Source organism: Euleptes europaea, chromosome 6 (genome assembly GCF_029931775.1).
Source record: "Euleptes europaea isolate rEulEur1 chromosome 6, rEulEur1.hap1, whole genome shotgun sequence".
In the NCBI taxonomy this organism is placed as follows: Eukaryota; Metazoa; Chordata; class Lepidosauria; order Squamata; family Sphaerodactylidae; genus Euleptes; species Euleptes europaea.
Window position 1 is genome coordinate 81,780 of NC_079317.1, and position 15,646 is coordinate 97,425.

Below are 15,646 nucleotides of genomic sequence, written 5' to 3' on the forward strand. Positions count from 1 at the left end.
CTAAGCAGGGTCAGCCCTGGTTAGCACTTGGGTGGGAGACCACCAAGGGAGTCCAGAGTTGCTGTGCAGAGGAAGGCACTGGCAAACCACCTCTGCTAGTCTCTTGCCATTAAACCCCCCCAAAAAAGGGGTCGCCATAAGTCGGCTGCAACTTGAAGGCACTTTACACACACACACACACACACAGGGGCAACGCAAGCAGCAGAGCACATGCTCTTGTATCAGCTGTAGGTCTCCTTTCCCTCCGAGGAAGCGGAACATGCAGAGGCCGGAACTGATCCCCACCTGCAATGCGGCGCAGAGGCCGGGCCCGGTTCAGGCCAGCCTTCCCCAGCTGAGGGCCGGCGGGCACTGTGGGCTTGCACGCGTCACTTTGGGGTAAACCCGCAAGTGAAGCAAACGCTCTAGCACCCTCGGCTAAAACTCTATGGAAACCACAGGGTTTTGGCCGGGATCAGTAGAGCATCCCCACCACTTCTGGGTTAAAACGGAAGTGACACAGGTGTATCGCGCGCTAAGGCCACGGCCCCGCGGAGCTCCCGCTGGTGGGGCTGCAGGGCCTGGCAAGCCTCCCCCCACCCCCGCACTGTTCAATGCTGGCCCCTGCTGAGGGCTCCCAGCTGCCCGCTAACAGGCGGCTACCCTCCAGCACTCAGCTGGTCGGCGGGCGGAAGCAGGCTGGGGGAAGGGGGGAGTGATCTGCGTCCCCTGCACAAAGACATCACTTCCGGCTTGATGAGAAAGTCCTAGCATTGCGCCAAGGGGACACTTGAGCACTCTCCCACAAAACTCTATGGATAGGGTTGCCAGGTCCCTCTTCGCCACTGGCAGGAGGATTTTGGGACACAGCCTGAGGAGGGTGGGGTTTGGGGAAGGGAGGGACTTTGATGTCATAGAGTCCAATTGCCAAAGTGGCCATTTTCTCCAGGGGAACTGATCTCTGTCGGCTGGAGGTCAGTTGTAATAGCGGGAGATCTCCAGCTAGTACCTGGAGGTTGGCAACCTTATCTATGGAAACCATAGCGTTTTGGGGGAAGTGCTAGAGCATCCCCAGGCGCGGTGCTGCTGCTCCTGCATTAAGCCGGAAGTGACGTCCTCACGCAGGGGATGCAGATCGCCGCCCCTGAACCCGCCTCTCGCTGCTTGCCCGGAGGGACCCCCTGCTCCGGATTTCAGGCCGTGGTGCGCTCCCATCCTTACAGCCATGCCCACCTTTCCAGCAAAAAAGCATTTTCTGGCCCTCCCTGCTTCCCCTGCCATTGGACCGGGAGGCCCCCCCACCTCCGTGGCCCACTTTGCAGGACTGCCATACAAGCAGCTCCCAGCCAGAGACTGACTCACCACCGGTGGCGTCCGAGACCGTGCTGTGCTTCACGAAGGCGACATCTCCGGCCGCTTCCACCAGGCACCTGCAGGAAACCCCCCGTCAGCACAGGCCTGGCGCTGCACGACGCCGAGATCACGACGCAGACTCTGAGGGGACCCTGAAAATGCAGCAGCCCCTTCTCCTGCCCCTGGGAAGCTTTGGGGCCAGCGGTCTGCATAGGGTTGCCAACCTCCGCTAGTACAACTGACCTCCAGCCGATAGAGATCAGTCCCCCTGGAGGAAAGGGCCTCTCTGGCTATTGGACTCTATGGCACTGAAGTCCCTCCTCTCCCCAAACCCCCCCTCATCAGGCTCCGCCCCAAAAACCTCCCACCGGTGGCGAAGAGGGACCTGGCAACCCTAGGGGCTGCATCATGCTCAGTGGGATATGCTGCCCCCCCACCCCCGCATGCCTCCTATGACAGCAGCCTCAGTAAAAGAGTCCAGCTTCTTGCCAAAGGCAAAGGGTAACCTTCGTGACCAGAATCAAGCATGAAGGTTCAAGCGCTCCTTGTCTGACACGGCCTGGCTACACTGCTAGGATCACACCCAGATTTTTTTGTAGGGCTGCCTAGAAGACTGGCCAGAAGTTTCAACTAATGCAAAATGCCGCAGCAAGACAGCCGTGCCAGCTGCTCCTTACAGGGAATGTAGTTGGCCAATTTTGAGAGACACGCTGGCTGCCACTTTGCTTCTGGGCCCAGTTCTAAATACCAGCCTGTAGGTTTTTAAAACTCTTAATGGTTGGAAACTGCCTTATTTGAAAGGTCAGCCAATCCTATCTGAACTTGCTCAGCAGATCAGATAATTTACAGCGGCGAGGTGAAGCATGTGGTCATGAACGACAGGATCTTTTTGGTGGAGGCTCCTCACCTCTGGAACATCTCCCTTAGCATCTGGCTGAACGTCTCTAGCTTTAAGACTCCAATGAAAACCTCTCTTTTTACAGGTTTTTGGATGAGGTTCTTCTTGCCTATTTCCCCTTGCCTATTTCTTCTTGCCTATTTTCCCTTTGGAGTAAATAAATCAATTTAGATTATGCATACTCCACCTCTCAACAACAACATCTTGAAGCAGGCTTACAGAATCTCCTACGAGATTTGTAAAGGCTAAAAGATTAATCTCTGTGTGTTAAGTGCCGTCAAGTTGCTTCGGACTCATGGCGACCCTATGAATGAAAGTCCTCCAAAATGTCCTATCTTTGACAGCCCTGCTCAGATCCTGCAAACTGAAGGCTGTGGCTTCCTGTTTTGAGCCAATCCATCCCTTGTTGGGTCTTCCTCTTTTCCTGCTGCCCTCAACTTTTCCTAGCATGACTGTCTTTTCCAGTGACTCTTGTCGTCTCATGACGTGACCCAAATACGACAGCCTCAGTTGAGTCATTTTAGCTTCCAGGGTCAGTTCAGGCTCGATTTGATCTATAACCCACTGATCTGTGTTTTTTTTTTGGGCAGTCCACGGAATCCGTAACCCTCTTCTTCAACGCCACATTTCAAAGGAATCTACTTTCTTCCTATCAGCTTTCTTCACTGTCCAGCTTTCACACCCATACATAGTAACAGGAAATACGATGGCATGAATTAACTTAATCGCGGTGGCCAATGACACATCCTTACACTTCAAAATCTTTTCTAGCTCCTTCATGGCTGCCCTTCCCAGTCTCAATCTCCTTCTGATTTCTTGGCTGCAGTCTCCCTTTCACAGAATTCTACAATTAAGATTAATCTAAAAAATCATAATTTTATTAAAAGAAAAGGGTGATGGTTTTCCTTTTTCATTGATAGAAATTTTAATCCTTGAGGATACTGCATTACTTTTAGCATTTTTAAAAATACTATTCATTTGTTCTTGTAGGTTATCCGGGCTGTGTGACCATGGTCTTGGTATTTACTTTCCTGACGTTTCGCCAGCAGCTGTGGCAGGCATCTTCAGAGGAGTAACATTGAAGGACAGTGTCTCTCTGAAGGGCAGTGTCAGAGACACTGTCCTTCAGTGTTACTCCTCTGAAGGTGCCTGCCACAGCTGCTGGCGAAACGTCAGGAAAGAAAATACCAAGACCACGGTCACACAGCCCGGATAACCTACAAGAACCAATGAACTCTGACCGTGAAAGCCTTCGACAATACTATTCATTTGCCTGCTGAGAGGAGCAGGTAGGTTAAACAGAATTTCCCTATAAGGAAAGGCTGGAGAGTAAGAAAAAAAGACAACCAAGGGTAAGCATGATGGAAGTTTATACAACTATGTATGGGATAGAGAAAGGGAATAGTTCTATGGGGCACCTAACGAAGTTGATGGGCAGTCGGATTCAGGACAGACAAATGGAAATACCTCTTTATGCCAAGAGTGATTAAACGTGGAATTTGCTTCCAGAAGATATAATAATGGCCACAGGCATAGATAGCTTCAGATTCACAGAGGAGAGGTCTCTCTGTGGCCACTAGCCATGGTGACTAAAGGGAACCTCCATGTTCAGAGGCAGTCAACCTCTGAGTCCCCGTGCCAGGAGGCAGCATCAGGGGAAAGCCTCAGCCTCATGCCCTGCGTGCCGGCCCTTCAGGGTACCCGGTTGGCAGCCGTGTAAAGGAGGCTGCCGGACGAGGTGGGCCGCTGGGCCTGATGCAACAGGGCTCTTCCGGTGTTCTCCTGCGAGAGCCTTGGCCAAAGGGAGGCCAATGAGCCTGATAACGAAGGCAGGGCAGCAGAGGGGACAGCGCGGCGTTGGGAAACACAGCCTGGAGATTTTGGGGGTGAGCCTGGGTTTGAGGAAGGGGGGGACTTCAGTGGGGTACGATGCCACCGAGTTCACCTTGGAAAGCGGCCATTGTCTCCAGGTGGACTGATCTCTGTCGTCTGGAGATCAGATGTCATAGCGGGAGATTGGCAACCCTAGAATCGTGCGATATACCCACGTGAAGATGCGCAAAGGGAGAAAGGGCATCTTTGAAGGTGGGGAGGCGGTGGGAGGAGAGGAGCCGCGACGCCGACAGGCCAAGGCAAGGGCCCAGGTCAGCACTGCAAAAACCCCGGGCTTTGGTCAAGAAGGAAATGCTCCTGTGGCGAGGACAGCAAGGGCCTGGAGAGAGCAGGAGCCAGCTGAGCAGCTGAAGGAGAGGAGGGGAGGAGGAGGCCCCCAAACTGGGGTTGGAGGAGCAGGAAGACGCCGCTGGGCTGGGCTGAGGGGGGGGGGTCCAGATGCAGCAGCAGCCCCAGAGAACCCCAGAACGGGGAGGAAGCCAACAGGAGTCGCTGGGCAAGGGCAGGCCACCGGGTCTTCCAGAAGGGGCTTGCCAGCCATGGGCAACTGCAGAGGCCCCTCCCCTCTCACACCTTCCTTTCAAGGCATCCCTGACATCCTGCGTGGTCCACCTGCAGAGGACGCCCTTCAGCCCCTCAGGCAGTCTGGAATGGGGGGGGGTCAAGCGTAAGGTTGCCCACAGGCCCCGCCATAATTGCGCTCGACACCCCTGGTCTGGAGCAACAGGCGCCAGGACAAGCGCAGTGAAAACGGAGACACCTGGGGTGGGGGAGCTGGTGGCATGTGTCCCCCCTCCTCTCCCCCATACCTGAAGGCTCCCACGTAGTCGTAGTACAGCTCCTTGGGACTTGCTTCGCACTTCCAGTGTCCCGCTCCGTCCCCTTTGCAGAGGTTGCAGAGCGAGAGCGGGGGCCTGCCCACCACACTGGCTCCAGGAACACAGCTGGCATCGAAATACTCATCCACAGCTGGAAGGGAAAGAGGGACCAGAGTGCTGGATTCCTCTGGATGAAGGGAGGGACTCCCTTCTGCTGGCCCCCGAGACCCCAACTGACGTGAAGCCCCTGCCCAATGCCTGCATCCAGGGGGCCGGCCAAGAAGCCATCCTGCGCAGGGCCCCCCCACTGCGGGGCTCCATCTCACACACAGGGCCAAGATGGGGCTGCATTCGAAGCCCGGGAGCGAGAGAGCCCTCCGGACGGGGGCCTCGAGACGCACAAGCAAGCGGTCTTGGTGGGAATTCTCGCTCGAAGCCTGAGGAGCTGGCAGCCAGGATCAAGATCTTGCAAGTCCGGGACATGGCAGGCTCTCCTTCCCACACACCAACGCAAGCGCTTGCAAGGGCTGCCTTCCCGAGAACCTGCCCTTTTGGTCTTTGGCAACCTTTTGGTCTTTTGCAGTGCAGAGAAATGAAGGTACACAAAAGGGCCCCCAAGGTGAATGAGTGGGGCTCTTATATGTGGGCAGAATATCCTCCCCCTTGACTGCTAAGGGTCACCCAAGTTTACGAGAGAAAAGGCTGGCCGTTTGCCCCTTTGCCACTCCGGGCCTGCGGGGCTCGAAGCAAAGGCCATCCCCGCAGGGCAGGGCAGGGCAGGGCCCAGCCGACGCTCACCGTCGAGAACTTGGCAGCCCATCACTGCCATCCGGCCGCTGTCAATCAGGAAGCCCACGGGCACGTTCCATCCCACGGTCCTGTTGATGCCCGTGTGGCAAGTCTTGGCGCCCCTCAAGCTGTTGATGGTCAAGGAGGAATTGGCTCTCACGACAGCCACCGCGTAGTAGGAAGTGCCAAGATCTGGACAGAGAAGGGTGGGGGGTGGCGGGGAGAAGCCAGTGGGTGTGACCGCCAGCATTTTGGCCGCACGGTCTGGGGCTCGTCCGTGGGGACTCTGCCAGCAGCACCAGGCTTAGTCTATACCAAGAGGATGCCGGGGGTGGGTGGGTGCTGCATCCTACACCACAACAGCCCAACGTGGGTCAGCACAGAACCAGGTTATCATCACTCTTATAACACAAGAAAAGTAGAGGTGCATTGAGATGGTAGGTGGGGCCGCTCCAGGGACTGGCCTGCACAGGGAATGGTGACCCAAGGTTTTTATGCGACTGTGCTTTACAGAAAGGAGAGAGGTGAAGAGCTGCCAGATGGCCGAGAGTGAACCATGGGCTGATTTCTGCCAGGGCACTGAAACCCCCCCTCGCCCAGGGGACACACTGCTGGGTGCCTCTTGCTTGCTTATGGGGAGACCCCCTCGGCGTGCCGTTTCCTTTGGGCTGGAGAAACTCAATGGCTTATTTGTGAACGTGACGATTATCAACAACGTTGTTGTTGCATATTTTCGGTTATGCAAGGGGGCTTTCTTATACCGGTTCTGTGTTGGTCTCTTGTTCTGAATTTCAGCATAGTTAGGCTCTTTAATTGCAAAAGGCTGCTGAGCCACGGGTTAAAATGTTGGGCTAAGACCGGGGCAACCCCGGCTCAAACCCCCGTGATGGAACAGAATTTGCTGGGTGACCTTGGGCCAGGCATTGTCTCTCGGCCTAGCCTACTTCACAGGGCTGTTGTGAGGATAAAATGGAGGAGTGGAGACCAGTGTGTGACATCCTAAAGACAATGCATTTTCCTGAGCTGAATAAAGACCTTGCATTCACGGCTCATTACCAATGCTGATTTCTCCACACCCATCTCTCCCCTGGACATCACAGACTCTTCTGCATACCACACCTAATCCCATCACGCCTGCTATTCACATTTACATGCTGTTAACATTTACATACTAATGCTTGTCTGAATTCACTCTCCTCTACTTAAAGACAGATGGATTCACCTTCTAGCTGTATCTGAAGAAGTGAGCTGTGGCTCACGAAAGCTCATACCCTGCCACAAAATATTTTTGTTAGTCTTTAAGGTGCTCCTGGACTCTTGCCCTTTTCTACTTCTTTGGAGAAAGGGTGGGATAAAAACAGACAACTAAAGAGCATGCAGACAAACTCGCCTTCTGTTCCCAAGCCAGTCCTGCAAGGCTCTCATGTGTCAAATAAGCCGGCATTTTTCATGGGGTTCCCTTTATTGAGATGGTGGCCCCGAGAAAGCGCCATCCTTGCTCTGGGGGCCCCCTCCCTTCCTTCCCCCAACCCTGGGCAGGCCCAGAGTTCCCAAACAAAGGGAGCCAAAGGGAAGCCCTTTCTTTCTCGGTCGGTCTGAGCAACAGCGGTTTGACAGAGGCACACCAACAGGGACGCAGGATGGCAGCTGTCATACGTAGGGCTGCCAGGTCCCTCTTTGCCACCGGCGGGAGATTTTGGGGGCGGAGCCTGAGGGAGGGGCTTCAATGCCGTAGAGTCCAATTGCCAAAGCGGCCATTTTTCTCCAGGTGATCTGATCCCTATCGGCCAGAGATCAGTTGCATTAGCAGGAGATCTACTACTACTACCTGGCAGTTGGCAACCCTAGTCATCGGAGCGCAGCCACACTACCGGGGGTGGGGAGGTGGGGGGGTGGCGGCACCGCAACAGCATCAGCAGTCCTCCCGGGGGTCTCCAGGCTCACTCAGGACACAGCCGTGGGCAGCAAAAGGGCTCTTTTAGGAAGGCCGGGCGAGGCGGAAAGTGTCCCCGGCCACAAAGGCATCTCCTCAACAAATCTCCCAAGAACCCCTGGGAGAAAGATGTATTGGCCATGTATTTAATGCCCGTCTCCCACCCTAAGGGCCCCAGGGCAGCTCACGAGGCGCTAGAAGCACAGCTGGAACAGTCAACCTTGGTGTTGTTGGGGGTGGGGGTGGGGGTGGGGGTGGGGGTGGGGCGGAAGGCCGCCGTCGGGTCGGAGAGGCAGGGGGGGGGCACGGGACGCACGGGACACACGAGCCAAAGGCCTTCAGCTACAGGCCGGCAGAGACTGGCTGGACATTAGGAGACGCTTCCCAACGGAACGGAAGCAGCTCCCTCGCAGGAGGTCTTGAAGCACAGCTGGCCGGCCATCTGCCGGGAATGCAGGGTTGCCAGCTCCAGGTAGGGAAATACCTGGAGATTTCTGGGGTGGAGCTTGAGAAGGGCGGGGTTTGGGGAGGGACTTCAATGCCATGGAGTCCCATTGCCAAAGCGGCCATTTTCTCCAGGGGAACCTGATCTCTGTCGGCTGGAGATCAGTTGTGATAACAGGAGATCTCCAGCTAGTACCTGGAGGTTTAGCAAAAACAAAACAAAGGCACCTCCGTGCCGATACCTTGGCGGTTTGGAAATTAGCACGGGTAAAAGGTACACAAATGCACAGAGCCAGTTAGCAAAATGCAAATATTAATAGGTGCTAGAAAAGAGAGACAAACAGTGTGAAGCAAATATTCCTAACAACTGTGACTAAACAATTTACAATATATACATGGAATTAGTAATTTTACAGGCAAAAAAGTCCTCTTCTTAAATATTTCAAAGATGATCCGTTCCAATGGCATAAGTTATTCTCAGGTATAAATCCAACAGGTATAGATCCAAAATTTTATAGATCAAAAGATGGGGGGCGGCCGTTTCACCTTGGTTTCTTCAGCCCCACTTTATCTCATCCATACAATGGTAATTTCAAAGCCTAGCAAAGTCCATAAAGGTTCAATATTAAGCCACAGCAATGTCCACAAGTTCCCAAAAGGGATATTAACGTTAGTAGTTAGTCCACTACGTTAGTATCCCTTTTGGGAACTTGTGGACATTGCTGTGGCTTAATATTGAACCTTTATGGACTTTGCTAGGCTTTGAAATTACCATTGTATGGAAGAGATAATGTGGGGCTGAAGAAACCAAGGTGAAACGGCCGTCCCCCAGCTTTTGATCTATAAAATTTTGGATCTATACCTGAGAATAACTTATGCCATTGGAACGGATCATCTTTGAAATATTTAAGAAGAGGACTTTTTTGCCTGTAAAATTACTAATTCCATGTATATATTGTAAATTGTTTAGTCACAGTTGTTAGGAATATTTGCTTCACACTGTTTGTCTCTCTTTTCTAGCACCTATTAATATTTGCATTTTGCTAACTGGCTCTGTGCATTTGTGTACCTTTTACCTGTGCTAAGTACCTGGAGGTTGGCAGCCCTATGGGAATACTCAAGCTGCCTGCGCTACATGTAGAATTGGGCTCTCCAGTGCTATGAGTCAATGGAAAGCTCTTATCTGCATTGAATATTTGACCGGTATTTTTTCTCTTCCTCTCAAGTATGAAGAGTAGTTGGTGCACATGAGAATAAGGACTCGTAAAGTGCACAACGAGATCAGCCAAGGCCAGTCCTTTGGCCGAGGGCAGAGAGGGCGCATGCGAGAGCACAGATCTCCCCCTTCTGCTTCCTTCCAGGTGATCCAAGGTGCAAAGTTTCCCTTTGCTGCTGCCAGCTCCTCTAGCAAAGCTCATCATTACTCCTCCACAGATGGCCATTTTTTTTGCATGAATTATATTTAACCTGGGTCTAGTGCAGGGGTCCCCAGCATGGTGCCCATGGTGCCCACCCTTTCTGGTGCCCACCAAGTGTCTTTAGGAATTGGGCGGTGCCAGGTGGGGCTTTTGCCCAGCAAGGCGTTTGATTGACTACTGGATATTTGATTAGCTGTGCAGACTTTTTAAATTGTTGCTCTGGCAGCAGCTGCCGCCACAGCACCAGGATCTGCACTGGGTGGCGGAAGTTCAGCCGGGGCAGCCATCTTGTCGCTGCCCCCCCCCCGCGCGTGCCATGTCGGAATTCCAATTGTGCCCCTAGGCTCAAAAACGTTGGGGACCCCGGGGTCTAGTGGGTTTGAACTCGGGCAGCCTGGTGGCAGGTGACAATCCAAGTGGTCCCACCTCTGCCGTGAACTTGGGAACGGCGCTTCCGGGTACCTTCAGTCTCTCAGACAGCAGGAACTATTTCCACGTGGGGATTGCAAGGGTGATGATGACAAAGCGCAGAGAGGGCGCAACTTATAAGCGGGAGAAGTGACTCCTGGCTGGCTGGCTGGCGTCACGGCCCTGAAGGCCCCCCTTCTCCATACAAGGGTGCCCTCAGCACCAGTATCCTTGAGGCAGATGCTAGTCTAAGTCCTGTTTGAACAGGGCAAAAGGCGCTGGGATTTGCCATTTACCTTGGCCGTATGCTTCGCCCACCACTGGTTTCAGATTGTACTCCTTCCCAGCCTGGTAAATGGTGCCCCCATCCAGGGTTATGACATCCGCCAAGCTTGCCTGTGTGCAAAAGAGGAGGGCATTCAGGACAACGGGCTCAGCCCTGGCATCCCACAAGCTCAGACTCCCACCACATGCCTGTGTGACAGGAAGAGTTTTAAATCCCCGTGTGTGCATAAGAGGCCCTTGCCCTGACTCGGACCTTGTCTCCTGGCCCTGCCACCAAATCTCTTGCCGTTCAGCCCGTTCCAACCAAGGGATTTCTGGGCATCCCATAAAGCCCGGGCAAGGGCTCACGGAGCCTGCTGCAATCAACAGCCGGGGGCAAGCGGCTTCCACCCGCCTGGAGGAGCTTGTTGGCCTGGCCTGCCTCATGGAGGCCGGGCTGTCTGGAGAGGAGGCTGGGGCTGCTCTTCCCCAGCTCTGCCTGCCTGGCTCTGGGGTGTGTGGGGGCAGCTCTCACGTGGGTGGGGGGCCCTGACTGTCTATGGGAATCCCACCTCCCTCTCCAGGGGCCTCTCTGCTCTTGAGTGCCCAGATCTGATCAGGGCTGCTGGGAGAGGCTGGGGGTTTTCTGCCAGTGTCCCGTCCACCCTGGAACCCAAAAGCCTCCCCTGCCTGAGCTGGTCGGGGCATCGGTTGATGGCGTTCCTCGAGGCGCTTTGTTTTGTGCTCTTCCCCATCCATGCCGGAGCTTCTATCTGGTGCAGGCTGGGGCTTCATGGCCATTGTTTGTTTGTTTAAAACATTTATATCACACCTTATCTCCTTAGGCTAAAGAGGGACCACAGAGAGACAGCAGAGCAGACCGGCGCAACAGTCCACCAACACATGAAAACGACGCACAGATTCACAGCTCCCAGGTTAAAAATGCAGCCAGATCTGCCCCAAACAGTTCACCGTCCACCAAAGGTCCTCTGAAACAAAGCCTCTTAAGAATATAAGACCTGCTGGTCCATCTAGTCCAGCATCCTGTTCTACACAGCAGCCAACCAGTTGTCTAGGAAGACCAACAAATAGGGCCCGTGGGCCGAGGCCTTCTCCTGACATTGCCTCCTAGCACTGGGATTCAGAGGTTGACTGCCTCTGAACAGAGAGGTTCCCTTTTAGTTAGAAGTCATTGATAGACCTCTCTTCCAGGAAGTTGTCTAATCCTCTCTTACACTATCAATGCTTGTTGCCATCTCTACATCCACTGGCAGCAAATTTCATATTTGATTACTTGTCGAGTAAATAAGAACTTCGATTTTCCCCACCCTGAATTTTAGACACCATCTTATACACATTCCTAAATGTGGCAGATGAAGTCACCAGCCACACCCAGTTGTTGGTGGCAAAAATGAGACCCCAGTTGTATTTTTAATTTATGTATTTCTTAGCAGAATGCAGAGAAAAGTGGGCCTAGAACATTTTCCTCTTAGGACATTGTCTCCTGTAGAGTCAGAAGCCTGTCCTCAAGATGCCCAATTAAAATTATGCTTATGCTCACCCCAACTGTGCCCCCCCTCCCCATTTTGCTAGTCCAGAGTCAGCCAACCCCGCGACAGAGAAAGGGTTGCAGGAATTGGGACCAAAAGGTGCAGTGGGATAAACAGCACTGGAACTGAGGATAGAAGGAATGGAGAATGGGGAATGGAGAATCTAAGATAAGGTAGATGGGTAAACAGGATGTGAAGGACTAATCTTGCAAACGGAAGCAGAATAGGAGGGAAGACGCCATGATCTGCCTGTCCTGAAGAGGAAAGATCCAGTGATTTTTGTGCTCCTGAGGATGATGGAAGACAGTTCCAAGGGCCTTGGGATGCCCTTCGTGTACACCTGGATTTACCTGCCAATGGAGGAAATTTGCTCTTAGCCCTATTTGGTGGAGAACTAGGGTTTTTGAGAGCCCAGCTGCCCCTGGTGAAATTTGGTTTGCATTCTGACAGGTGCATCAGGAGATCCCGATGGGGACAGTTGGTCCTGGAATAGAGTCACTTCGGGTCTTCGGTGCCAGAAGAATTGTATCCAAAGAGGTGGCCCGATGTTCTTTTAGAAACCCTGGAGGGCCAATAAAGTGCTGGGAGACGGGAGGTCTTCAACAAGGTAAAAAAAAAAAAGAGAATATGGAACTACAGACGCATCCATTTGACTTCAAGAACAGATTATGAAGTGGTTAATTTACATGCATTTTGAAAATAGTACCATAGTTAGCAGAAGTCAGCTTTCCCTCGGTTTCTTGCGAGTGCTAGAAGCGTCCAGCACTCACAAGAAACCTCGGGGGAAAGTGGCCGGGGAGGAAACCTGCCTGAGAAACCTGGGACACTGGGCAGAGCGTGGCAAAGAAAGCTCACACGCTGGGGAGCCAGGGGAGCTGCGGAGATGCAGCAAAGCAAAAAAGAAAGCCCGCACCCCCCGCCAAACAGCTGAGTGGTGGTAGGGTGGGGGGAGTGAAGCCGGCTGGTTGGGAACTTAGGAACAGGAGGGGTCAGGGAAAGCCTCTCGCTGGCGCTTCTGGTTACACTGTGACATCATCGTGTAGATGATGCCGGTCACTCCCTCTCTCTTCCCCCACCTACTTCCACCCGGCAACCAGCTGAGAGTCGGCGGGCAACAGCAGTAATGGGCGGTAGATTACCCACCATAAGTGGACAGTTGGTAACCCTATGTCAGACTAATGTTGTTATGTTTTTTGACCGGGTTACGGGATTACTGTATCATGGGAATGCTGCAGATACATCTTCATTTAAGCAAGGAATTTGACAAAGTACCCCACGACATCCTGTTTAGTGAACTGGTCACGTGGGGACTGTGGCACTGTCACTAGATGACCCTGGTGGTCCCTTCCAACTCTGTGATTCTATGTGGGCCACAGAGCCTGATGGTGGTGAGCCAGACTCAAAAAGTGGTGGTCAAAGAAAGGCAGTTCACCAATCGGGAAAGACTCCTTGAGAGGGGGCTGCAAGGATTGGTTCGGGGACCAGCACGGTTTAGCATTTTTATCAATGCCTTGGTGGGAATCCTTAATAGACCTGCAGATGACACAGAGCCGGGAGAGGCAGCTAACACCTTAGAGGACAGAAAGACATTCAAAAGAGCCCTGACAGATTGGAAAGCTGGGCTGAAACGAACATGATTTTGTTTGCTTTCTAATGTTGTCATCCTCATCCTGTTGCAGTGTTTATGGAATGTCTCATGCTGACTGCATTTTTTAAAATATCTTGGAATCTGCCGTCCCCGTGAGAAAGGCAGGCTATAAATAAACTAAGTAAGTAAAATGAAATTCAGCAAACATAAATGCAAAGTTCTACATTAATGTAAAATTGATAACACACACACACACACACAAGTATAGGATGGTGGATACCTGACTTGGCCATAGTTCATGTGAAGAGGCTATCAGAACTGCAGGCAAGCGAGTGGGCAAAGAGAGCTGCTCCTTCCTCTCCCGTAATAGTAGGGCTGGGGGGGGGGGCAACGAAGCGGATGGCCAGAAGATCCAGAACGACCAGAAGGAAGCATTTCTTTCATTCATCATCATTTAGGGCAACCATGCTCACGGCCACCACTAAGCCCGGCCAGTGGACTTCACACTTTAAGGATTCTTTTTCTTAATTCCTTTTAGCGATGAGCTAAAAGCCCTGTAGCCACACTGCAAGGGGATGGGGGGAACAGAAGCCCAGACTTCATGTATCGTATGTCAGCATTTCTTTTTTATTTTGTAAAGCCATCAATGACTGCTTCGTCAGTAGAAAGGCCAGATGTAAACTGGAGCAAATCAAGAAATGGCTCGCCAGGAGAACTGCTGCCTGGGCGGCTATGTCAGCAGACGGGATCCACGACAGAGGCCAAGAGAACCAGGACAGGATGTGGATGTCCAGGAGGCAAGGAGGGAGAACGCCGGCTCCTTGCAACAGGACACCAGTCCTTGGCCTATGATGGCTGGGGCGGGGGGACTGCACTTTGCTCCCCCTTATCTAGGAGAGATAGGTAAATCTCCTGACACCAGGAACGGCAGCGCAATAGTGTGACAACACCTTTGCTGCACTTAGCCCTCTACAGCAGCAGAGCCCCCCCCCCCCACCGCCTGCCACTACGGCTCCAAGTACAGAGCCCAGAACCCAAGGATGCAGGGGAGGCACACGGCACAGGCAGGGAGGGATGGAGCAGGGGGCGGGGGGTGAAGAGAGGGGGCCTTGCCAGTGGGTTTGGAGTGGAGAAAAGAAATGGGAACAGCCCCGCATCCTGCAGCTTGTTTTGCAAACGTGGGAACTGTGGCTCAGTCGTCGCCATCCTGAATGTAGGATTTTCTTTTCTAACCAGAACTTCCTCATTTGGTCAGCGGAGAAAGAGAGCGGCTTTGTTGAGGATCACAGACAGGCCTCCCAGAGCCTCATGCCCACGGCAGCCTTCACAAGACCCCCCCAGGGAGGGGGCGAGAGGGGAACTTTCTCAAGGCCCAGAGGAGGCCGTCGGCTTTGCTTAAGCCAAGCTGAATTTAATGCCCCTGTCCCCCGCCCCCCAGGCTGCACTGGAGAATCGGGGCCTCCAAGAAAAGCTTTAACGGAAAGTATTCTGAGCTGGAACTGTGGGATTCTGGATTTGAGGAGAGGCCACAGCTCAGAGGCAGGTAAAGACGCCCTGCATTGCAAGGAGAGCCCCCGGATCCCAGCCCCTGAAGTCTCCAGTAAAAAGGATCTCGGGTTCTGTGCAGAGGGCTTGTACCTATCAAGCGGCCCCAAGGGACGGTTCCCTGCCTGGCCATTTTCTCCTGCCACACTCCAGCTTCCTCCTTGTCCATCCAACCCCCCCCACACACACACACGCTGCAAAATGCCAGAGAAGCTTCGGCAACACCGCGGCCTCTTCACCGTCCCTCCCATCCAGTTGATGGGTGGGGGGGAGATGCCAAACGGCCAACGTGGTGCTCCGTCGCTTCTCTCTCTCGCCTTGGATGATGCCTCCCTCCGACTACAGGATGCCCAAACCCCTCCTGCTTCCCAGCTGAGTCCTGAAGACGGATGGGGCTGCCGCGCCCTCCGCCCTGTGCCGCTGGGCGTCAGGAAAGAGAAGAGAAGCGCTGCAGGGGAAGAAGAGGAGATGCCTCTCGGCGGCCGGTCACGCCACTGAAGAGCACCTCCCAAATCACGACAGGCTGGGAGACTGAGCCCGTGGGTCGCTCTGCAGCACAACAGTTCGGTTCGAGTCCAGCAGCAGCTTCGGAGACCAGCCAGATTGTCAGGCCATCCGCTTCCAAGAGTCAAAACTCCCTTTGTCAAGATACCCTGACTTCTCTCCAAGAAGGACTCCAAGGTCTAGCTGGGGGGCTCACAGGACGCCGTAACTGACTAGCCAGTGGGGGGGGGGGTCAGTTCACCAGGTGGGGCTACAACTCACG

At 53.5% G+C, this 15,646-nt stretch overlaps 1 protein-coding gene across 1 annotated transcript in view; it reads right to left on the reverse strand.

Annotated features, from left to right (window-relative positions):
• MELTF (melanotransferrin) overlaps positions 1-15,646 on the reverse strand; it is a 43,135-nt gene that overhangs the window by 21,309 nt on the left and 6,180 nt on the right. The window contains exons 5-8 of the mRNA XM_056851062.1: positions 10,230-10,329; positions 5,740-5,922; positions 4,933-5,092; positions 1,342-1,409 (exon numbers count right to left, since the gene is read on the reverse strand). Of these exons, the coding sequence (XP_056707040.1) occupies positions 1,342-1,409; positions 4,933-5,092; positions 5,740-5,922; positions 10,230-10,329 (511 nt within the window). The remainder of the gene's footprint in view (positions 1-1,341; positions 1,410-4,932; positions 5,093-5,739; positions 5,923-10,229; positions 10,330-15,646) is intronic.